The 23818-nt window shown below is 43.3% G+C and overlaps 2 protein-coding genes across 2 annotated transcripts; one reads left to right on the top strand and one right to left on the bottom strand.

The window, feature by feature from the left end:
* Positions 1-1411: 1411 nt before the first annotated feature.
* On the bottom strand, positions 1412-7271 carry LOC148106246 (uncharacterized). Its single transcript, XM_087843774.1, has 3 exons — positions 7090-7271; positions 4786-6489; positions 1412-2262 (listed from the first exon to the last, which is right to left on the bottom strand). The coding sequence occupies exons 1-3, from the start codon at positions 7181-7183 to the stop codon at positions 1478-1480; spliced, it is 2583 nt and encodes an 860-aa protein (XP_087699900.1). The 5' UTR covers positions 7184-7271; the 3' UTR covers positions 1412-1477.
* Positions 7272-9738: 2467 nt separating this feature from the next.
* Positions 9739-18502, top strand: LOC148106245 (uncharacterized). Its single transcript, XM_087843178.1, has 14 exons — positions 9739-9895; positions 11037-11147; positions 12171-12259; positions 13616-13679; positions 13845-13983; positions 14064-14193; positions 14374-14561; positions 15042-15124; positions 15217-15285; positions 16047-16302; positions 16402-16479; positions 16763-16878; positions 16961-17076; positions 17823-18502. The coding sequence occupies exons 1-14, from the start codon at positions 9806-9808 to the stop codon at positions 17854-17856; spliced, it is 1563 nt and encodes a 520-aa protein (XP_087699304.1). The 5' UTR covers positions 9739-9805; the 3' UTR covers positions 17857-18502.
* Positions 18503-23818: the final 5316 nt, after the last annotated feature.

Here is a 23818-nt window from a genome sequence, read left to right as displayed (position 1 = left end):
GGGTAACAGAAGTACGAGGCTTCACTGATGCCCAGAAGGAGGAGTACTTCAGGAGAAGATTCAGTGATGAAGAGCTGTCCAGAATCATCTCCCACATGAAGACATGCAGGAGCCTCCACATCATGTGTAGCATCCCAGTCTTCTGCTGGATCACAGTTCTGGAGCACATGTTGACTAAAGAGCAGAGAGGAGAGCTGCCCAAGACCCTGACTGACATGTACTCACACTTCTTGTTGGTTCAGACGAAGAAGGGGAACAAACATGTGGGGGGACATGAAACAAGTGAGATGGCTGAAAGGAAATTTCTTCTGAATCTGGGGAGGCTGCATTTAAACATCTGGAAAAAGGAAACACCTTCTTCTACCAAGAAGACCTAGATCAGTGTGGTCTGGATGCTACTGAGGCCTTGTTTCACACAGAAGTTTATACGGAGATCTTTAAACAGTGTTTGATAATCTTGAAGGTGGCTTTTATTTGTAATTCAGGTCTCAATGTCTCTTTGTGTATACTTATATGCAGAAGTAACACAAAAGAAGAAGTGGGAGCTGGCCTGACACCAGTAACTGACTTCCAGTGAAAGCTTTGGCTAATAATATTTTTTAGCGAACATTTTTCTTGTAAAACAAAGGGGGGCCTAGCAAAAGAAGTTTGGGAACCACTGCTCTACAAGGTCAGCAAAATAAAAAAAATGTGTTAACCCATGGACTAAAAAAAATGTTCGAAGTAGCCTAGGTGCTAATTTTCAGATGCCAGGTCTACATCTAGAATCAAAATGAGCACATACATAAACAACCAAAGTGAAGCATTAAGACAAAACATAGCAACGTCAAACAGGGTCCACACATTTTGCCACAAATACATGCAAAACAACTAAATTGGGCCACAAAAGTGATGTAAACTGACCAAACTAAGACACAAATCAGACAAAAACAGATGCAGCATGATCACAAACAGACACGTCGGCTACAAACTGATGCAAAATGACTAAAATCACACGTGTAACACCTACATATTTGACAACAGAAGGAAAACACAAACAAACTTGGAATGTATTTATAATTTGGATTTTTTTTTAATTTCATGCCGAATTAGATATTTTAAAAATCAAGCCAAATCACAAAGTCTCCTCCCTGTTTGTACTGTAAGGTCAAAGCCCTACTGTACTACAGAGAACCCCAACAATCAAATGATCCCCCTCTGAGCAAGCACGAGGCGACTGTGGGGAAGAAAAACTCCCTTTAACAGGAAGAAACTTCCAACGGAACCGGGCTCAGAAGGGGCGGCCATCCGCTGCGACCGGTTGGGGGGATGGAAATCAAAAGGAGACGAGATTGCGTGAACTACAGTTCTAAAATTTGGATTTGAGGTCTGATCCCAAAATTTTATGGTGATGTTTTTTAAAAAAGGATTTGGTGCTAAAAGTCTGCTTCAAGATTTTAAAAGAAGCAGGGCAGTGGGAAAAGCCAAAATGGTCATTTTAATGATCTCTGGCTTTAGTGAACCACCTGAAGGGTTTTAGCAATGCTTTTCCCAACGCAGAAAAAAACCTGGATATTTTGGACGTCTTTGGGGGACTCGGGATGACTCCGAGGCTGATTTTTAGATGTTTAATCAGAGCCTCATCAAAAGATGAATCATTTGCCATTGAAGCCTTAAAGACATTGTCTGGGGAGCCAAACTCCTTGATGAGGCATTTGGCTATTTTCTTGATGAACTTTTTCTTGTCATTTGTCAGACTTGTGGCAGACGCTGTGCTGCTGAGTTCAGGCTGCATTAGATTGCTCAGACGATTGATGACCGTGTCTATTTCTTTTGTAGTAGATGGGATCCGAACAGCAGACTTTTTGGTCTCAGGTTTAGATTTATGGATGATTCTCATGATAAGGAGCAATGCAAGGTCACTGGAAATTTTCTGAACATCAGAAGATGAAACTGACACAGAACCCATCTCTGATATTTTGGAGGAATCTTTGAGAGAGTGTTTCAGGCTCAAGGCTCCAGATGATTTTTCTGGAGAGATTCTCCCAGGTTTTGGTGTTCTAGGTGACTTGTTGGATGCCAAGGAGCATTTATCTGGAGAAATGCTCCCAGTTTTTGGCATTTGTGGTGACTTGTCAGATGCCACAGAACATTTATCTGGAGAAATGCTCCCAGTTTTTGGCGCTCGAGGTGACTTGTCAGATGCCACAGAGCATTTATCTGGAGAGATGCTCCCAGTTTTTGGCGTTCGAAGTGACTTGTCAGATGCCACAGAGCATTCATCTGGAGAAATGCTCCCAGGTTTTGGTGTTCGAGGTGACTTGTCAGATTCCACGGATAATTTATCTGGAGAAATGCTCCTAGTTTTTGGTGTTCTAGATGACTTGTCGCCGGATGCCAAGAAGCATTCATCTGGAGAAATGCTCCCAGTTTTTGGTGTTGGAGGTGGATTTTCAGATGCCACAAAGCATTTATCTGGAGAAATACGCCCAGGTTTTGGTGTTCTAGGTGACTTGTCGGATGCCAAGGAGCATTTATCTGGAGAAATGCTCCCAGTTTTTAGCGTTCTAGGTGACTTGTCAGATGCCAAGGAGCATTTATCTGGAGAAATGCTCCCAATATTTGGCGTTTGAGGTGGTTTTTCAGATACCACAGAGCATTTATCTGGAGAAATGCTCCCAGTTTTTGGCATTTGTGGTGACTTGTCAGATGCCAAAGAACATTTATCTGAAGAAATGCTCCCAGGTTTTGGTGTTAGAGGTGGATTTTCAGATGCCACAAAGCATTTATCTGGAGAAATACTCCCAGTTTTTGGCGCTCGAGGTGACTTGTCAGATGCCACAGAGCATTTATCTGGATAGATGCTCCCAGTTTTTGGCGTTCGAAGTGACTTGTAAGATGCCAAAGAGCATTTATCTGGAGAAATGCTCCCAGGTTGTGGCGCTCGAGGTGACTTGTCAGATGCCACCGATAATTTATCTGGAGAAATGCTCCCAGTTTTTGGTGTTCGAGGTGACTTTTCAGATTCCACGGATAATTTATCTGGAGAAATGCTCCCAGATTTTGGTGTTCGAGGTGACTTGTCGGATGCCAAGGAGCATTTATCTGGAGAAATGCTCCCAGTTTTTGTCGTTCGAAGTGACTTGTCAGATGCCACAGAGCATTTATCTGGAGAAATGCTCCCAGTTTTTGGTGTTCGAGGTGACTTGTCAGATTCCACGGATAATTTATCTGGAGAAATGCTCCCAGTTTTTGGTGTTCGAGGTGACTTGTCAGATGCCACAGAGCATTTATCTGGAGAGATGCTCCCAGTTTTTGTCGTTCGAAGTGACTTGTCAGATGCCACAGAGCATTTATCTGGAGAAATGCTCCCAGTTTTTGGCATTTGTGGTGACTTGTCAGATGCCACGGAGCATCTACCTGGAGAAATGCTCCCAGTTTTTGGTGTTGGAGGTGGATTTTCAGATGCCCCAAAGCATTTATCTGGAGAAATGCTCCCAGTTTTTGGCGTTCGAGGTGACTTGTCAGATGCCACAGAGCATTTATCTGGAGAGATGCTCCCAGTTTTTGTCGTTCGAAGTGACTTGTCAGATTCCATGGATAATTTATCTGGAGAAATGCTCCCAGGTTTTGGTGTTCTAGGTGACTTATCGGATGCCAAGGAGCATTTATCTGGAGAAATGCTCCCAGGTTGTGGCGCTCGAGGTGACTTGTCAGATTCCACGGATAATTTATCTGGAGAAATGCTCCCAGATTTTGGTGTTCGAGGTGACTTGTCAGATGCCACGGAGCATCTACCTGGAGAAATGCTCCCAGTTTTTGGTGCTCGAGGTGACTTGTCAGATGACACGGAGCATCTACCTGGAGAAATGCTCCCAGTTTTTGGTGTTGGAGGTGGATTTTCAGATGCCCCAAAGCATTTATCTGGAGAAATGCTCCCAGTTTTTGGCGCTCGAGGTGACTTGTCAGATGCCACAGAGCATTTATCTGGAGAGATGCTCCCAGTTTTTGTCGTTCGAAGTGACTTGTCAGATGCAACAGAGCATTTATCTGGAGAAATGCTCCCAGTTTTTGGTGTTGGAGGTGGATTTTCAGATGCCACAAAGCATTTATCTGGAGAAATGTTCCCAGTTTTTGGCGCTCGAGGTGACTTATCAGATGCCACAGAGCATTTATCTGGAGAGATGCTACCAGTTTTTGGCGTTCGAAGTGACTTGTCAGATGCCACAGAGCATTTATCTGGAGAAATGCTCCTAGTTTTTGGCATTTGTGGTGACTTGTCAGATGCCACAAAGCATTTATCTGGAGAAATGCTCCCAGTTTTTGGCGCTCGAGGTGACTTGTCAAATGCCACAGAGCATTCATCTGGAGAAATGCTCCCAGTTTTTGGTGTTCGAGGTGACTTGTCAGATTCCATGGATAATTTATCTGGAGAAATGCTCCCAGGTTTTGGTGTTCGAGGTGACTTGTCAGATGCCACAGAGCATTTATCTGGAGAAATGCTCCCAGTTTTTGTCGTTCGAAGTGACTTGTCAGATGCCACAGAGCATTTATCTGGAGAAATGCTCCCAGTTTTTGGCATTTGTGGTGACTTGTCAGATGCCACAGAGCATCTACCTGGAGAAATGCTCCCAGGTTGTGGCGCTCGAGGTGACTTGTCAGATTCCACGGATAATTTATCTGGAGAAATGCTTCCAGGTTTTGGTGTTCGAGGTGACTTGTCAGATTCCACGGATAATTTATCTGGAGAAATGCTTCCAGGTTTTGGTGTTCGAGGTGACTTGTCAGATGCCACAGAGCATCTACCTGGAGAAATGCTTCCAGGTTTTGGTGTTCGAGGTGACTTGTCAGATTCCATGGATAATGTATCTGGAGAAATGCTCCCAGATTTTGGTGTTGGAGGTGATGCACCAGATTCTTTTCCTCTGCCATCTGAATCAGGGCTTTTTTCCTGTGTTGGGGTCAGTGTTCTTTTAATAAAGTTTTGGATGTCTTCCAGGACCCCAGAAATCTTGTCCATTTGAATCATTTGATCTTTCTCTTCATTCTCCACCCACAGTAAAAGCTTCTGCAAAAACCTTTCTACTGTGTCATCTATGAGGACATAGAGGACTTCAGCAGAAATGGGACGCTCTACTGATTGTGGAGTCCTGGAGATGACCGTGTCTGAGAGGGATCTACCCATTAGAGGTATGGGGATTTGATACACTCGATCCATCATAAGTAGATCAAACACTTTTGCCATTAAGTCCACCGTAAAATTTCTGATATGCCCACTGTTTTTAAAGTCCCCCAAGGTCTTATCGATGAGGAAGAGTCCTTCTTTCTTTGTTAATTTGTCATATAACTGATTAACGTCTGATCTAATGACGTTAAAGTCGAATGAAGAAGAACGTTTAATTGCGGTTCCCAGGCTTGGCGTATGTCGAGAAGGGGAGCGATGAGCCTCTGTACTCTGGGGACCAGCCGTTTCAGGTACTGACCCTGGGAGAATGGAAACTATACTTTTATTGGAGGGCACTGTTTCATTCTTGAGGTGGTTGCAAATGTTTTGTAGACAAACAAAATGTTGCCTGTTTGACTTTATTCTTTTTTTCAGCTCTGTTTTCATTTTTTCAAATTGTTTTTTTGCAAACATGGAAAAGTTGTGTTTGCGTGCTTTGAGCCTGGCGTGTGAGGTGGATGGCACACATTTGGAGAAGAAGTGTCTCACCTTGTGGATAATTAAGCCTGCATTAAAGGCAGGTTTGGGTAAGTTACATTTCTCACAGAGCTCTTCACTGCTTGAATCCATGTTAGCAAGTATCTCACCTACGATGTCAGCTGCAACCATTTCTACTGGGGTTGGAGCCTGGATACTTTGTGTTTCTGTAGTTGGTTTTATTTTGCTTTGTTCTGTTACAGCTGATTCTTCTGGGAGCTCATCTTTATCTTTTTCTGTCATCTCTCCATCTGAGCTCCTTGTGGACAGAATAACAGAAATCTCTGCGATTGCTGATTGAACTGATATTTTTGAACCAGTACTTTCTGTACTGGGATCAGACCCATTTGTCCCACACTGGCAGCACAGCTTACATGCTGCATACGTTTTCAGGCATGAGGCAGCGCAACAAACCATGCGGTGTAGTTTCTTAATACTACTAAATTTGCCGCTAACATAAACGGCGGGGTCTAGTGGGAAATCGGGGCTTTTTTCAATCAGTGCAATGGTTGAGCTGACCTTTTCGATGATCTCTTCCTCAACCATCAGCGTCAGCTTGTCAGCGCTCTTATCTTGCTGTTTTGAGACATTAAGAGCGCCGGCGATGGCAGCTGAGATTGAGTCTCCGAGGGACACCCTTATTTTCCCCTCATCCATAAACTCTTCCCTTATCATGGGTTCCTGAATAACAGGAAGGGCTATTTCCAGGATGCTGGCAGAGGCAATCTGAATGATTTCAGAAATCATATCAGCGAGCACCGCATGGACCCTAGAGTTGCATTTTCCATTTTCTATTATGCTCCACTGAACTTCAGAGAGCCTTTTAAAGCACCTGTTGATTGGCGGCATAATCTGGTCTGGTGTGACCACCATTGAATTTTTGTTTTTGTTGCGTGTTCCCATTGTTGTGTCCCAAATTAGATTTTCTGTACTGGAATCAGAGCTGCTTGTCCCACACTGAAACGACACCTTACGTGCCGTATAACTTTTCAGGCATGAGGCAGCGCAACAAACCATGCGGTCTAGTTTTTTACTATTACTAAGTTTGTCGCTAAAATAAACGGCAGGGTCTTGCAGGAAATCAGGGCTTTCTTCAATCAGTGCAATGGTTAAGCTGACCTTTTCGGTGATCTCTTCCTCAACCATCAGTGTCAGCTTGTCAGCGCTCTTATCTTGCTGTCTTGGGACATTAAGAGCGCTTGCGATGGCAGCTGAGATCGAGTCTCCAAGGGACACCCTTATTTTCCCCTCATCCATAAGCTCTTCCCTTATCATGGGTTCCTGAATAACAGGAAGGGCAATTTCCAGGATGCTGGTAGAGGCAATCTGAATGATTTCAGAAATCATACCAGCGAGCACGGCATGGACGCTGGAGTCGCATTTTCCATTTTCTATTATGCTCCACTGACCTTCAGAGAGCCTTTCAAAGCACTTGTTGATTGGCGGCATAATCTGGTCTGGTGTGACCACCATTGAATTTTCATTTTCGTTGAATGTTTCCATTGTTGTGTCACAAATTTGATTTTCTTCGTTTGAGTGAAGTGTGAGAATTTTCTTGTATTACGGAGCGCCGACTGCTGAACGTTTTGCAAACAGATGAACATCGAGTTCTGATTTTTCTGTCTGAGAGCCCTTATTTATGGGTTTGGTTGTCTGTGACGTTACTGACAGATCAAAGCAAGCGCGTCAGTGACGTCACACGGAACGCACGCGGAGACGCGACGTTCCACAAGGAGCGCACGCGGAGACGCGGCGTCCCTTGCGCGCGCTCACAGATTTGAATGACGCCTCAGGTGTATCGTTCGTTAGCCACCCACCATAATCCCAGGATTCATTGCGAATCATAGGTTGGAGGATGTTGGGGGGGGTGGATGGCCGACGGTCGAAGCGGAGAAGAAATAAACTCTTAAAAGTTAGTTCTGGGTTTTTATCTCACTTCAGATATACACCGGAACAAATGTTAGCATAATGAAAGAATTGTAGAATTAAGTGCAGTCATATCACAAATGTTAGCATAATGAAAAAGTCTTAAAAAGTCAAATTTAGCTAACCTTCGGCTAAGTTACGTGACGTTAGTGATATCGCCACTTAACGCGGCTCTTTGGTCAGTTAGTTAGTTTAGGTTTCTGCCGAAGCTGGGTCTGTTTGTCGGTGTGAAGCCACACGTACTTTAACGTTTTAGGATACACCGAGCAGACGGCTGCTGGCGGTCTAAAGAAAGCCGTGTAGTACGTCACGAGCTCTCTGAAACTACCGTCTGCTCCTTGCTATCTAAAATATAAACGGGCGCTAAACTCTCCACCGTCTCACACTTCTGTTTAATCAGTTTTCTGTTTGACGTTTATTCAGCTTTGTGAAAACCCCAGAGGACCCCTCCCGAGGGATTAATAAAGTTAAATTTAATCGAATCGAATAACTTTAAATCATCATCAAAGTGACTTATATATCATGTTTAACCGAAAGACCACGGGGGTTTGAAAACGATGTGTTGGTCGGCTCAGATATTTGAAGTTTACACAGCTACATTCTCACCTGAAAATATTTTAAAAGTTTATTTTGTGACCCAGAAAGAGAAATAAGAGTAATATTAAAACTAGAAGCTGCCGCCATTTTTGGAAACTGGAATTGGCTGGGCCGCGCTATGAATTCTGCGATATGTTTTTTTAATTTTGTTGTCCGGGTTGAAAATCGGGAGAAATTCGTGAGAATGGTGGCTCTGGGAGATTCTCAGGAGGGGCACTGAAATTCGGGATTCTCCCGGAAAAATCGGGAGGGTTGGCATGTATGAGACGGTTCACCAAATATGTGGCCCGCGAACTGTGGTGAGGACACAGACTCAACCATGCTGTGCTGAAGTTTGTCCTTAAAAGAGCTCTCATCCTGTATAAACCACTAATAATGAGACAGACAGTAGATGGAGAAGTCCTCCTCCTGTTTCTCTGCTGTTTTTGTCAGGCTTATATCAAACAACCTGAGTTGTCACCTTTGTTATAAAGACCAATGTTCTGCGGGATCCTGTGTCCTGTTTTAGTTGTGCTGCTTTAGTTGCTAACTGCCATGGTTGATTTCCTTCTGCAAGTGTCCAGAGTCAGAATTGAGAAGGTGAGAGGAGACGTGACAGAGGCTCTCCACCCCTGATGAGACACCAGGACAGTGTGTGAGGAAGAGGAGGAGAAAAAGGAGCCAGCATCAGCTGAGAGATATAGAGGAGAACAGGGGGACAACAGACAGCTCTCTGTAGTTGACGGACTGGTAAAAAACAGTTTTTAGATATTTGCTTCCTGTATTTGCAGAAGTATCTCCAACACAAACTGTAACAGCTGCATACAGGGAACCACTCAGTCATGTTTATCCTGCAGGACAGGATCTGACAGGGAAAGAAGGAAAAATAAGGGAACCACGGACAACTTTGATAATGCTTTGATTTATCCACAGTATATTTAGTTCAAATATTGTTTTCATCACAGAGGGATTGTGCTGGTTTCAGTGGGAAAAGTATGCAGCTCATTTAAATATGAAGTTCAAAGAGCTGTGAAAAGTTGACCGTTCATAAAGTGTGTCAGTATTTTATAAGGATGTCATGTTTCTGTATCATCTCTCTCCTGTCAGAGCCTCTTACCCAAACATCAGCCTGTTTAATGCTCTCATATCTTCAACATCTCAAGTAAATTATACTGCACAGTTTTCTCTCCAATAAAAGAATATTTACTGCATATATTTTCGTCCATTTTATCTGAAACATTCAAGGAGGAGATCTTTTACTGTATTTTGGTGATATTGCCCTTAAATATGACTAAAGCTTTCATACAGAGGTGATCATGGACATAACTGAGATCAGTCTGACTGAACTCTGAAAATCATTGAGTGTTATTTCACAGAACCATAATTAGATTAACTCAAACTGAAACACGCAGTGTTAAACAGTAGTATAATTATCATTAACTGTCAAAGTAAGTGCGTATTTTGCTTGTTTCCGTTTCCATCAAAAATCTAATTATCAACTAATTATCTTATCTCCCACCGCCCCCGAATGCACCAAATTTCGCTTGTGAGGCTGTTGCCACGGTAACTGTCATTAGCTAATGTGGCGTTTGGCTAAACGACAAGTTTTATTTGTACCGAAAAATGGCGTCAAGGAACATCGACCCTTTGTCAGCGGAGGAGCCTTCGGAAGGCGGAGAAGAGGAGAGAGAAGCGTGGAGCTCGGAGTCTCAGGTAAACCGAAACGTGTTTCGGAGCTAACGTTAGCTCGGTGGCTAACGTTAGCGTGATGCGTTCACTTGCATGTGAGGTTTGTCTTCTCTTGGTCTGAAGCACTTCACGAGAGCAAAGTTATTTTAGAGCGTCTGATCCCGACAGTCTGACTGAGATGGAGCAGGCATATTTATTCTGTAACTTCCAGTAATTCTGTAACAGTTATTATAAAGTTCAGGTAATAGTAAAGCACTATTAGAATTCCTAGAATCTAAGTACAGTGCAATACCGAGGTCGCTACTTTTATCTTTGATGTATTGACGTTTTTATCGAGCTTAAGATTTCATTTACAAAACATAAGGAGAGCTAATAGAAACATGGGCAGATTAGTGAACAACCTCAAGGCGCCACTGGATCAACCAAATGAACGTTTCAAAATTAGGATTCACCAGCGTGAGCGTCATAATAAAGGGTCTGTAAATAATGTTTAAAAATCTGTGCTGTTACTGTTATGTGCAGATTAATGTTGTAAGATGAGTCTGAAAACTATTTGTAAAAGTGACTCTGATTGGCAGAGTTGCATGTGTATTGCAAAACCAGGTAAAATGGCTTATCTTGCACTAGCCTGCCTTTATTTCATGTTTGACATTGATGCCTCTAAGCTGGTTGGGAAAGTTTCCCTTAAAAATCATCTGGGGACATAAGAAAGACCTTCACGGGACAGTAAGACACAGAAACCCCAACCTAAATGGCTTTTAGGTGATAGGGCAGCCACGGGTCATTGAGTGAGTCAGAGGGGAGGGCCAAACATGCAAACTGGCTTTGAGCCGTTCCGCCCTCATTTTAAAGTAGGGAAATGCACATCATCAACTCTATATTTTTATCTGCAGCACCAAATCTTACTGCTATTTCTCTGTCTGGGTTCTATGTGCGGTAAGATCCCACTTTCTCCTGTTCATTCAGCTATTGCAAAACAAGCATTCATTTAAAACCAAAGCTTAGAATTTGAGCTCCAGTAGCCCAAAATATATTGCTGTCCGAAGCTGGTCCATAATTATACTGGGCAACCACTGCATGGATGTTCTTTGTACAGTAGATGTCAGTCTTCTATCTTTTTCCTCAATGGTCCTCTGCTAGTTTGCTGTATAACCTGTGTCTGCAGATCCCAGTGAAGGTGTTGCAAGCTCACAGCGATGCTGTGACCACAGCTCGAGTCTGCTGCGACAATCGCTGCATCCTGAGCTGCTCCTCAGACTGCACCGCTGTCCTCTGGGTAAGCTGCTGTCATGGTCGGCAGTTTTTATAAGTTTATGTGCCTGTTTTGATTTTAGGGTTGGTCTACACTCGAGTTTCTAATGTCAGTTCAATTCAGTTTTATTTACACAGCGCCAAATCACAACAACAGTTGCCTCAAAGCGCTTTATATTGTAAGGTAGATCCTACAGTAATAGATGCAGAGAAAAAGCCAACAATCATATGACCCCCTATGAGCAAGCACTTTGGTGACAGTGGGAAAGAAAAACTTCCTTTTAACAGGAAGAAACCTCTGACAGAACCAGGCTCAGGGAGGGGCGGGGCCATCTGCTGCGACCAGGAGATACTTGGCACTTTGAATCTCCTGTTGCACCACATCCCCAAAGTTCTGTGGAGGCCATTGGACTACAGTTAACTCATCGTCATGTTCAAGAAACCAGTGTGAGACGATTTGAGCTTTGTGGCTGGAAGGAGCCATCAGAAGATGGTACACTGTGGTCAAATAGGCATGGAAATAGTCAGCAACAACACTCGGGTATGCTGTGGAGTTTAAATGATGTTTAAATGATGCTAAGTTGACACCAAAGTGAACATAACTCTACACTCTTAAACTACCAGCAGCCTGAAATCAGGACACAAGGCAGGATGGATCAGTCCCACCGTCTCAAAGTCCCAACAAGAAATACAGAAGATCAGACAGTTCCAGTTTTTTTATTGTCTTATTTTGGTGAGCATGTGTAAACTGTAGCTTCAGCTTCTTGTTCTTAGAGGAGAGGCGTGGCTCCCCGTGTGGTCTTCTGCTGTTTTAACCCATCTTCTTCAAGGTTGTGTGCTGAGAGATGCTCTTCTGCAAACCCTGAGAGAACCTCTGTGTTTTTTTGTGTGTCCACATCAGTCTGTAGAATCTCAGAATCTGTGTTTGACTGAACAGCCTCTCTGTAGATCAGTTTTCCGATGAATTCATTCCACAGAAAGTTTAGGAATAAATCATCAGAAGGTTGTTCCATATTCACTCTTCCTGGTTGACCTCTGACCTGTGTAGGATGTGGGGAGCTGTCAGCCTCTGAGGACGTTTGATGGAGTTCACAGTAAAGCCATCACTGAGTGTGCTCTGATCCCAAACAGCAACAGGTGGGTTCCACGTTAGCTTTAAATTCAGCTAGGTTATGATCCTGCAGCTGAGAGCAGAGGATTTCTCTTTTGAATTTTGCAAACATTATGACCTGGAAGCCAAAATCTTTCCACCTGTATTCCTTTTGTCTTGGTCAAAGCTGAGCTGTCGGGTCTTTTCAAGTGAAGCAGAAAGAAGAAAGGGTGAGATGAACTTCTGCCAACATTTACATTAAGTAGCGTTAGAATTTGGCGGTGTACAGGTCAACATTAAAACATTTTTTCAGTTATTTGTGCAGCTGGCCTTGTAGTCGATTACTGCAATGTCTTTTTTTTTTTTTATATCAAGGTCTTTTTATTGATCAAAGAATTGCTTCCAACAACAATTACAGCAATATTAACAAACAGTCGTGCCCCCACCCCCCACCCACCCATCCAGAACAGTGTAACTAAAACCCAGCCAGAGAGGAAAGAAGAGATAAAAGAAAAGAAAATTACAGATACAAAGTAAATAATAAAATAAATGAACAATAGCAAGGGAAAAAAACAACAACAAAAAAAAAACCCCACTCACACGCGCATTAAGCGATAGTATCGGGACTTAATCTTCCAAAGTAAGTAGGAAAAGGTTGCCATGTTTCATAAAACCTCTGAACCGAACCTTTTACAGTGTAGCGGATGTTTTGCAGCTGAGTATAGTACATGACATCCTTAACCCATCGCCCATATACAGGTGGAAGTGGCTCTTTCCATTTCAATAATATCATTCTACGGGCCAAAAGAGTGCAAAAGGCCAGAAGATCAGAGTGTGATTTGGAAAGACTGGCATCACAAGGCGTCACCCCAAAAATAGCTATAAACGGGCAGGGTGCAATTGGAACACCAAATATGTTGGACATGGTTTCAAATATGCTTTTCCAAAAGCTGCCCAGTTTTGGACATGCCCAGAACATGTGAAATAGGGAAGCAGGCTCTCGATTACTGCAATGTCTGAATATTTGGAAAAATGAGTTCCCGTGAGCTCCCCGTCACTGTCACTGGAACTGTAAGCTCCACCAGCTGGTGAAGATTCGCTGTTACCAAGACTGTAAAGTCAAGTAGACTTGTAAAAGTTGACTTTCTGAGATTTGTAAAACAAAAAGTAGCAATTTTTGCACCTTTATCTGATGATAGATGAAGTTTTTCTTCATTTCTTTGAGGAAAAAACATCTTTGTGAATTAATCGATGACTTATTCATCGTCAATGGACCCGTAAGGCTTCATGTAATCTCTCACACTGATGAAAAAAACATAAAGTTCACAAAAAACAACAATGCAGAAACGTCCATGCAGTAACCCGAGTGCACCTGTGAATGAAACGTTTGCTCTGTGTGTCAGGATGGTCACAGTGTCCTGGGATAAGAAGATGGTGGCCTGGGACCTCGAGACCGGACTCACTCTGGTAACGTCTGCTGTCACGCTCCTGGAGTTTCAAACCAGCAACCTTCCTGTGATTCGCTGCACACATTTCTCTGCGCACACACGTTTCTGCTCTTTCACACACATGGAATAAATTTGGTCTTTTTGCTTTTCTGAGTTTGACTCATTTTTATGATCTTTGTCGCAGTGGAAATCGAGGCAGCTCGGCCTGCTGACCTCCTGCAGCTCCTCGTCTGACGGCCGGCTGGTCGTTTGCGCTGTAAATCCTCAGAATGGCGTTTCCATCTGCGACGCCGCCAGCGGACAGATGCTGCACCACGTCAGCGGTAGGACAGGTCGCGTGTTGCCCGGTCGGCAATAATACTCCTGTGAGCGTCAGCGAGCGTGTGTTTGCTTTGCCGATCAGATCTTCACCGCTCCTGCGTCACTCGATGTCGGTTCGACCCTCAGAGCCAGCGAGTGGCTACCGTCTCTGCAGACCGCAGCATCAAACTGTGGGACCTGCGGGCGCAGAAAACCACCGTGTCCATCGACAGGTGAAGCATTTCAGAGACCTGTAAACGCTCTGAGCTCCTCTCACGCTGTGTGGCTTTTGTCTTCAGCGTGAGACACTCTGAAGTCTCAGATATTTATCAGATTCACAAAAGTTTGATGACAATTTTCAGACCCTCAGAGCCCCCCTGTGCACTTGTTCTTGTTTACATTCTCGCAATCAGTAACCATGGAAACGTCGTCTCAGCCTGCTGCTTCACCAGCAACGGGCACTTCCTGTGCACGGCGTCGTGGGACAAGACGCTGAAGCTGTGGGACCTGCAGGCGGGGGGGTTCCGATCTCACGGCGGGACGCCGCTGCAGGGAGGCCACGAAGGCAGCGTGAGTGCCTGCTGCCTCGCCGCTGCTGACGGTGAGACCTCTGAGCAAGCAGGTGTCCTCAGCTGACGTCCTCAGATTCTCCAGTAACATTTGTGCTGAACTACGAGCAAGAGGCGGCGTTTGATCGATGAACACTTGCTAAATCCACGTATGGACAAAAGAGTTCTTTTAATGTGTATTTTTAACTATTTAATTATTTATGCATTAGGATTTAGCTAATTTTTACGAATGAAAATGAACAAAGCTCATCGTGTCGTGTGCTGTAAGTATGTTTTCTGCCCTCGTTAAGAAGCAGATCTAAAGGATCAGAGGTCAGGTGGTTTAGACCTCTGGTGGTTGCACGGCTTAAGATTTGTAAGAAATGTCAGCACCTTAGAGTCCGTCGTGCTGTTTACTGTTTAGAAAGCAAGCACTGCTCACTGAGCTGATGTGTTTTTCTGCAGGTACTGGAACATGCTCAGTTCTTCCTCATAATGTTTGCCTAAAATCACTTCCTGTTGTGTTTCCTCAGCGAACCTCCTGGTGTCCGCCTCCTACGACGGGACTGTTGCTCTCTGGGATTTGTCGTCTCTCTCTCAGACTCTCGTGCTGAAGGTGATTAAACTCGGCTGTGTGAAGACATCCTGATGTTTCTGGTCGTGTTCTTTTAGACACTTAACTCCTGATTTTGCTTTTCCCCCCATCAGGGCCACAGTGATTGGGTGACAGATGTGTCAGTGAGTGCTGACAGGAAGTTGGTGGCTGCTTCCTCCAAGGTTCACAAGTATTTTCACTCACAGTCCCGGCCAGAAGTTTTTAGGAAGTTTTTGCTCCTCGAGCTTTTCTTTCTTTCTTTTTTTGTCCTGTCTTTCTCCTCTCACCCTCACCGTGCTCACCATCTCTGAGCCTGGGTCTGCTGGAGGTTTCTTCCTGCGAAAATTTAGGTTTTCCTTCCCACTGTCACCAAAGTACGGAGCCCCGCAGGGGACATGGGAGAAAAAATAATTAAGACGGACTTTTGCGAGATCTCGCATAACAAACTCGGGATCTCGCAAAACTTTTGCGAGATCTCGCAAAACTTTTGCGAGATCTCGCAAAACTTTTGTGAGATCTCGCAAAAGTTTTAGCCACATTCTTCGGACGCTGGCTCGAAGCCGACCAGGAGGTCGAGCCACGATGTGCCGGGAAAGCGGTGTTCCTCCCGGCTGTAGTAGGTCTCGACCTCCCGTTAGCTTCGAGCTAACGGGAAGAATGCGGCTAAAACTTTTGCGCGATCCCGAGTTTGTTTTGCGAGATCTCGCAAATTTCCGTCTTAATTTTTTTTCTCCCATGTCCCCTGCGGGGCTCCGTACCAAAGTGCTTGTTCACAGGGGGTTTCTCTGTTTTAATGTAGGTCTGGATCTTACAATATCATTGGTACCCTGGATGTTTAATCTGTTTTCTGATAATTCACCAGAGAAATGTTAAAAATCATTTTATGGAAATTTGGAAAGCAAACAGCGTTTAGTCTCCTGGAAGACCTGCATGTCTGTTTAAGGCCATCTTTGCCAGCTCCTCCGATGAGAAGTCCTCCTCTTCATCAGAGGGGGGGAGCAGCGATGAGGAGGAAGAAAAGGTGACAAAGGAGGATGAAGGAAAAGTGGACTCGGAGTCACTGAACCTCTTCAGCATCCCCTCCTCCTCCTCAGCCACCACCACCTCCTCCTCAGCCACCACCACCTCCTCCTCAGCCACCACCTCCTCCTCAGCCACCACCTCCTCCTCAGCCACCACCTCCTCCAGTTACCGAGCAGGTACTCTGAGTTTGCTGAATCACCGTAACCTTTCTTCTAATCTCACGTCCCTGTCGAGCGTAACTCTGTCAACTCTTTTCCTCTCGGCTCCTTCAAAAGCAGCAGTTTCCACTCAGGCCTCCGAACAGGAAGAGGAGGAGTTTGGGCCGAAGCTGCCGCCTCCCTCGGCTGCTCTGAGTGAGTGTCACCCACCAGATCAACAACAGACAACTCAAGTTTATTCACCGTGACCCAGTCACGTGGTTTCCCTTGCGTGGACATTGTTTTTATAGATGCAGCAATCTCTCTGTGATCAGCTCAGCTGGGTTACATTCATGTGAATCGATCCACATGTAGAACTAGAGCATCTGTTCATCGACGCTTTCACTGCTCCTCTTCTGCTTCTACTTCATTAAGTGCATCCTGCTTCGTAAAAGCGTTGCTGGAGGATTAATAACCTGCCTGTTGTTCCTGTGTTTAGTCAGAGGAGGCGCCGCCTCCATGCGCCCTCCAATCAAGGAGGTTAAAACGGGCAAGAAGAGCAAAGAGAAGAAACACAAGAAAAAGAAGCATTACAAACACAAGAAGGAAAAGAAGGTAGAAAACGAAGAGTAAGGATCAGATCAGATAAAATGACTCCTTCCTCACGCTGAAGCTGTGACTTCTTTTTTCTTTACAGAAGAAGAAACACAAGAAGCACAAGCACAAAGAAGCAGCCGAAGAAGAGCGAGGAGGAGGAGCCGGCGAGCAGGAAGGTGAAGACGGACCGGTGTCGACAGACGAGCTGCTAAAAAGGTCAGAGGTCACCTGTCAGAGCATCGAAAGATGACCCTGATGGAATAGGAGACACTTGGAAATTAGTTTGTTATAAAGTGCTGATGTTAGTCAGAAGCTGTGTGTGCAAAACAATTATTAACAATATTTAGAGTTTTTTTCTCTCTTTTTTTGTTTCCACCAAAACGTTTTAAATCCATAATCCAGAAACTCACTGCGTTCAATTAAGAACATAGTTTGTTTTTATCTGCTCTTCTGTTTCTGATCTGATCATTTTTATTTATCAGATCTCTTAGAGCAGCGGTCTCCAACCTTTTTTGCGCCACGGACCAGTTTATGCCCGACAATATTTTCACAGACCGGCCTTTAAGGTGTCGCGGATAAATACAACAAAATAAAACTAGTACCGGTACCGAAAAAAAGAAAATTTATTCCTAACACTCGTGAAAAGACCCAGGAAAACCGAGTAAACGATAAAAACGATAACAAAATAACGCTGAAATAAAAACCCTGAAAACCAAACATTTCACACCTGAGCCTCAACTCTCGCGGCCCGGTACCAAACGACTCACGGACCGGTACCGGTCCGAGACCCGGGGGTTGGGGACCGCTGTATTAGAGGGGTAATAATCTGGTGTCTGGGGAGTGTTGTGTTTACGTTTAGTAAACAGATGCTTTTATTTTTAAAAACTGAATTTAGTGTCGTATGCAAAGCACCTTGATCCGTCTTCTTCACTGTCTGTGTGTGTTTGTGTTTTCTCTTCCAGACTGAAGAGCATCCGCTCCCATCAGATGTGGTGAATCAGTTGGAGGTCTGTCCTCTGTGAGGACCGTCAGTCAGCTGATTGTTTCACCTGCTGTGTAGTTTTAGGTAATAACATAAAATCTTTATAACCAAGTGTTCTGTATTTACTGACCTGCTGGGAAACCTTCAATCACACAAAAACTGACGTTTTGTGTTTAAGTGAAGAACTCTCTCTTAAAGTAAGTAAACATGTCACTGTCACTGCAATCGATGAATGGAAACAAACGATGCAACCTGAGGTTACACTCGAGACCAAAAAGGCCACATTGGACAGAAAAGACGTGTAACCACGATTACTATGGAGAAGGAAAGGAACAGCTGATTTGGGTTGCTGTGGTAACATCGTTACCAGTTACATTGTAAGAAGTTTATTGATATTGACACAAAGAGAAATGTGATCTTTTAGAACTTTTGCTACATATTCTGATGATTTCAGAGACTTCTGTGTGTGACGTCGTTTAAGCTTGACATTGATATAATATTACAAACATTAATCCAAGATTACAGATTGGTAAGAAATGTGTTACAAATGGAAGTATGTGTCACAATTACTGGAATCTCAGACAGAAGCAGTTTTTTTTTTTCATCTTTATTTAATCAGAAGGAAAAATATCCTCATTTCCAAGAGAGACCTGCAGGAAGAAGCAGCACAAACAAGCTTTTTGTTAGCTTGTTTCACAGTTTGTGAAACTGTGGAATGAAGTATATGTTGTGTAAATGTCAGTTGAGACTTTGAGCTACACAGTCGACAGCTGAAAGTAAACATGGACAAAAACAGTAATAAAAGTTTCATTATTCTATAAATCTTTGATCAGGATCAATAATCAGGATTTATTCATTTCAAATTATTCTGTAAATCTATAGATTTAAAAAACAAACTTATGCACCCAAAGCTGTGTAATATTCTAATAATAACTGATAGAAAATAATTGCTTTTCATCAGTTAATTCACACATGAGGAGATACATGAACACTCAGACTCAGACTGCAGGCTGATCTAAACAATTTCATCTCATCCTCTGGAGCACACGAAGGGTTTTAACTTTCAGTTGAGGACAAAGCTCGGTATCTGACCATTGATGTTTCGGCGCTGAACGTAAGCACGCCACAGATCATAGCGACGGCAGCAAGAAGACATCCAGCGATGAAGACCAGGTTCAGGTTCATGGCGTTCCCTGGAAACAAGAGAAGATCCGTTTTAATTCAGCGTTATCCAAAGTTACAGTGACTAAAACAAAGCAGCCGACTCTGTTTCCATACCTGCACTCCTGCTGATGTCTGCTGACCTCTTCAAGCACAGGGGACCCTGGAAAAGTGCTGTGCAGTCTGCATGACAGCCCCTCTCTTTCAGCAGTGGGAGTGGTGGTGAGCGTTTGACGTGGAGTTGATGCATCCCTGTGAGCACCTGGTGTTGGAGTTTCCTGCTTCACATACTGAACAGCTGATGTATACCTGAATGCAAGTGATTGGCTGTGCGTGTCACTCAACCTCAAATCTCTCAGTATCCAAGTGCTGCACGTAAAACATTCTGATGGAAAAACTGAATTTACATTAAGTGGACATCACAGATTTAAATGGAGATTATTTATTTAGCTTCCCGCAGCGCTACAAGCTGTTGATGGAGATCTGCCCGGCCCGGGAGCCAGCCTCCTCTGAGGTCTTCCCCAAACTGCAGCCTCAGTTCATGCTTCAGCCAAAACTGGAAATGCTGTCAAACCTAATGTGAGGATGTATTCCCAGCCAATGAAATGACAATTTTAAGCATTAAATTATAAGCATAATAGCTGCCCTCTCAGTCTGTTGCTGGTATTATCTGTAAAACAACAAATACAATCTTGATCTTAAGAACAATTTTGGCTGAAACCCATCAGGTAATCATCATGAAAGTTTCACTGAAACATACTGAAGGAAGATTCTAGTGACTGATAGCAAACATCATCTGCCCTTTGACCACATGAGCAAACAACAAATGACAAACTATAGCATTTAAATAAAAGCAGGCATTTTTCCTGCAAAAACACCCCCCATGATGGACACATTTTCAATGTTTTCTTTGCATAATACACTTTTTTAAAAATTAGGTAACTTTTAGCAAATTTCAAGCAATGTGTGCACGAGATGTGCGAGTATGCAATAAAGTTAATCAGATTAAAAAGATATGGCTTGAGTTTTGGGTGTAGAATTCATCAGAATCAGAACCCCCTTTTTTGGCCAAGTATATGCGCAAACACATACAAGGAATTTGGTTCCAGTCGATGGTGCCGCTCAAGCACAACAATGTAAAACGTATTTAGAGGTCTGGTCTAAACTCATTCTTTACCTGATCGTGCAAACCAATGAACTTGAAGGCCTCGACGCAGAACCGAAACTGTCTCTTGTTGTCTGGTGCATGGGTCATAACAGTGGAGTGCACTGGGCACCTGATCACAGGACAATGCAAAGAAAGAGACTACAACTTACAATTTCATCATAAATCCTTGTTTAACCATCATACAGCGCCATTCACAAATATTCAAGTAATAGCCTGATGCCTTAAAAACCTTTAAAGAGCCTTATTCTACGGACTTCCACTTCTGTATAACACCTGAAATTCTTAAAGATGAGAGAAGTTTTTATTCTAAAAGGCACTCAGGTAACTGCTTCAAGTACAAACAGATAAACAGGAGAACCTTCACTGATGCACCACCTGTCCTCATGCCTACCCATTTTCGACGATGGAGTAGGTCGGGTGGTAGTTGGGGTTGTCATATGGCGAAGCTCTGCAGGACTCCACAAAAAACTTTGTGTTGTTGACTGTAGAGGAGGCATCTATCTCCATGTAAACCTTCTCTCCTACGTTATACTGCAGAGGGTATGAATTTGGATCAATCATTCTCTGGAAGTGGTTGTTTGGGTAGAACTCAAACTGGTAGGTGAACATGCCGAAGCCTTTATCATAATAAAGGTAATATGATTGGAATGGAACAAATGGATTTTGAAAATCAGAGATTGAGTTTCCAAGTGAATAATGCAGCTGAAAAACTTTCCTGTTACATGAAGACTTTTAATCTATAGTTCAGTATTGATCTGCCACAGTCAGCGAACAAAACTGCCAAAAAGGAAAAAGACATTAAGATCCTCAAAAGCTTAGCATAATATAGTCATACATTTTCACCTGAATACATCTGCCCTGTGCAAATCCATTATCGAAGGCCTTTGCAGCTAATAATGGTCAATATTTTAATTTAAAGAATACAGAAAAACAGCTGGTTCTTTTTCAGGGTTTCATAGCTTTTTAGTGTAGAATGCCAAGCTTTAATATTATAGAGATTTACAAGTATCTACAAAGCATGATATGATGTGAAGTTCAACATCTGGGACATGTGTCCCGCTATGCATTGCAGAAAATGACTCAATCTCTTAGTACAGCAAACAAACAATGCAGGAGGGCGGGAAAATAATGGTCTCCTCTGCCGTGGCATCAGAAGTTGAGAATTGACGGGACAAAGTGTTGGGTTTCACGTTTTGGGTTGCCGGGTCTATAGATCATAACACAGTTGAACCAAGCAAAGAAGAGGGCCCACCTGGCTTGTCTTGAGTGGCTGCTGTGAGATATGCAAGATGCTTGTGGTCAGTCAAACGATGAACAATGAGCAGGTGTTGTGCTCCCTCCCGTTAATAACACCATCCTTCCAAGGCCAGCTAGCAGTTCCACTTCTCCCACATCATAGTTTTGCTCAGTTCGAGAAAGACAGCAGAAGGAAAAAAGCTGCATTTTCCCTTCCTTGTTCTGGCACAAGATGACTCAGCTCCATCAACGATAAATTGTTGGGTGGTCACACACAGCTGACTGCAGGTTTCCAGTCTTATAAACAGTACATTTGCACAATGACTGAAACCAGCCCACTGGCTGTGACGTCAGTTCCTTGATCATTAATATGCAAATTGTCATGACCATTGATCAATAATCATTGATGAAAGACCATTGATCATGGAATAATCTTCCACACTGCACCTAACGTGACAAACTGAAAGCAGTCATTGGGTGGGAAACCTTGAGAAAAACACATTTGACCTTAGAGAAGAGCTCTGCATAGAAAAGGATCAGGTTTGAACTTAGTTTGTGCAGCTGTACCTTTAACTAAGGCATCAACTCGTCCTGTTGTCTTTTTGAACTGTGCTTCACTATTCACTACAGATGAATGCACTGAACAATTCACCTGCGTGTGAGTCACTTTGGTCACTTTGACAGTTGTACTGGTAATAATAATTTTCCCTTTGTGTCCTCAGAGAGAACAGTGATGTTGGTGTGGAGGAAGAGGAGCAGTTGTCCTGCTGTGCTTTGGGTCAAGATGTCTCAGAGGATTCAGTCGCTACCAGTTGTGGCATCTCTGTCCAAAGTAAGAGTCGGTATCGGTGTGCTGATGAACACATTTTTGAAAACTTGACTTCTTGTTTTGTAGGAAATGAAAAAGATTTCATTAGTTTTTTATGGTATAGGTTTTTTTCCTGTTTTACTTTGAATGTTGTTTCCTTTCATGTCTCACGTTAGTTTTACTTCCTGCTTTGTGATTGTCTTAATTATTTTTCACCTGGTTTGCTAAAGTTTAGCTGTCATGTTCCCCACCTGCACACAATATCAGGCAATCCTCAATATATACTACTCAAAAAAATCAGAGGAACACACTGAAAACATAATGGCTCTCGCGTGGAGAAAATCATACTGGAGATCAATACTGATGCAAACTGGGTGATGTGTTGGAAACTAAAGGATTCAATTGTTTGTTGGAAATAAATGATAAAAATACTGGATACTGGCTGAATCCAAATACAAACAGAAAATCAGAGTGTAAAAAACGCTGCAGCAGGCTTTTCCATTTGGCTCTAATTTCATAGCAGCAGCTCAAAATGAATAGTTTGTATGGCTGCGTGTGCTGCTGGGCCAAAATTTTAGCTGGTCATTTGTAGTTTTTAGATGAAATTAAAAAAAAAAAACACTCAAAAAAATCATCTAAAGAAGAGCAGAGTTAATTTACACACTTTATTAAGCAGCTACTGTACAACAAGAACAGAATCATGTAAATGGCCAAACAACAGCAACAGTAATCGCAGGGTGTAACACAGCAGACAAAGAGCAGTAACACAGAGAGAGTAAAGGATCACATGGAGAACACTTTGAGAGCAAAGTGCTCCATCTATCTGATATGATACTGTGAGGCCTCTCAGATAAGATGGGGCTGTTTTATTATGGCCCTTTTTATGTGAGAAGCCTTTTGAATTCAGCTCTGGATTTAACAGGGAGCCAGTGATGTGAAGCCAGTATGAGGGGAATTTTCCCTCCTCTTAAAATGTCACATTAGGAACATTTTTAACAGTTGCTTCTTGTCTCTGCTGTGACAAAAAAGGTTCTGATTATGAATCAAAATGTTTTAAATAAGTCACACACTGGTTAGTGATGGGTCGGTCGCGAACGAAATGGCTCTTTGAGCCGGTTCTTTGACGTGAACGACGGGAGCCGGCTCCTTATCGCGAGCCGTGGGGTTTTTTTTTTCTTTCTCTCAGCCTCTCTCTCGCACTTTTTTCCACTTCACTCAGCACGCGAGCCTTGTGCTTTACGCTGGGAAGAGGGGGGAGGGGCGGTAGTTACACTCAGTAGCACAGGAACAGAGCGGGAGGGAGAGAGAGAGAAAGTGCCAGGGACAACCACGTCACATTAGAAAGGTACTATCATCTGCAACTATTTTCAGTTGCAGATGATAAAGGATTCAGAAAGTTTGAACTGGACATGTGTGTGCTTAATAAACTGGCGAATTACAGCAGGATTTTCCTATCCTCGGTCAGAAGGCACGGGTGACTTATATGATGAAAGAGAGGGTCCACAGCAATGATAGTTTAGGTCCCTTTAATCCAAAACATCTCCAGGAGTGAATTTGTGTGAGTATATGTAAGTGTATGTGTGTGGTTCTGTAAAATAACAGA

This window comes from Neolamprologus brichardi, chromosome 1 (assembly GCF_056152115.1).
Source record: "Neolamprologus brichardi isolate AB-2024 chromosome 1, ASM5615211v1, whole genome shotgun sequence".
Lineage (NCBI taxonomy): Eukaryota > Metazoa > Chordata > Actinopteri > Cichliformes > Cichlidae > Neolamprologus > Neolamprologus brichardi.
The sequence above is the reverse complement of the archived record's forward strand: the minus strand, read 5'-3'. Positions and strand labels throughout refer to the sequence as shown.

Excerpts from the sequence above, each read along its gene's own strand:
- LOC148106245 (XM_087843178.1), top strand. The coding sequence starts at position 9,806 with ATGGCGTCAAGGAACATCGACCCTTTGTCAGCGGAGGAGCCTTCGGAA. Across the intron at positions 11,148-12,170 it reads ACTGCACCGCTGTCCTCTGG|GATGTGGGGAGCTGTCAGCC; the intron begins GTAAGCTGCTGT and ends TGACCTGTGTAG. Across the intron at positions 14,194-14,373 it reads ACCACCGTGTCCATCGACAG|TAACCATGGAAACGTCGTCT; the intron begins GTGAAGCATTTC and ends TCTCGCAATCAG.
- LOC148106246 (XM_087843774.1), bottom strand. The coding sequence starts at position 7,183 with ATGGAAACATTCAACGAAAATGAAAATTCAATGGTGGTCACACCAGAC. Across the intron at positions 6,490-7,089 it reads CTTTGAAAGGCTCTCTGAAG|TTCAGTGGAGCATAATAGAA; the intron begins GTCAGTGGAGCA and ends GGCTCTCTGAAG. Across the intron at positions 2,263-4,785 it reads ACCTGGAAGCATTTCTCCAG|ATGAATGCTCTGTGGCATCT; the intron begins GTAGATGCTCTG and ends GCATTTCTCCAG.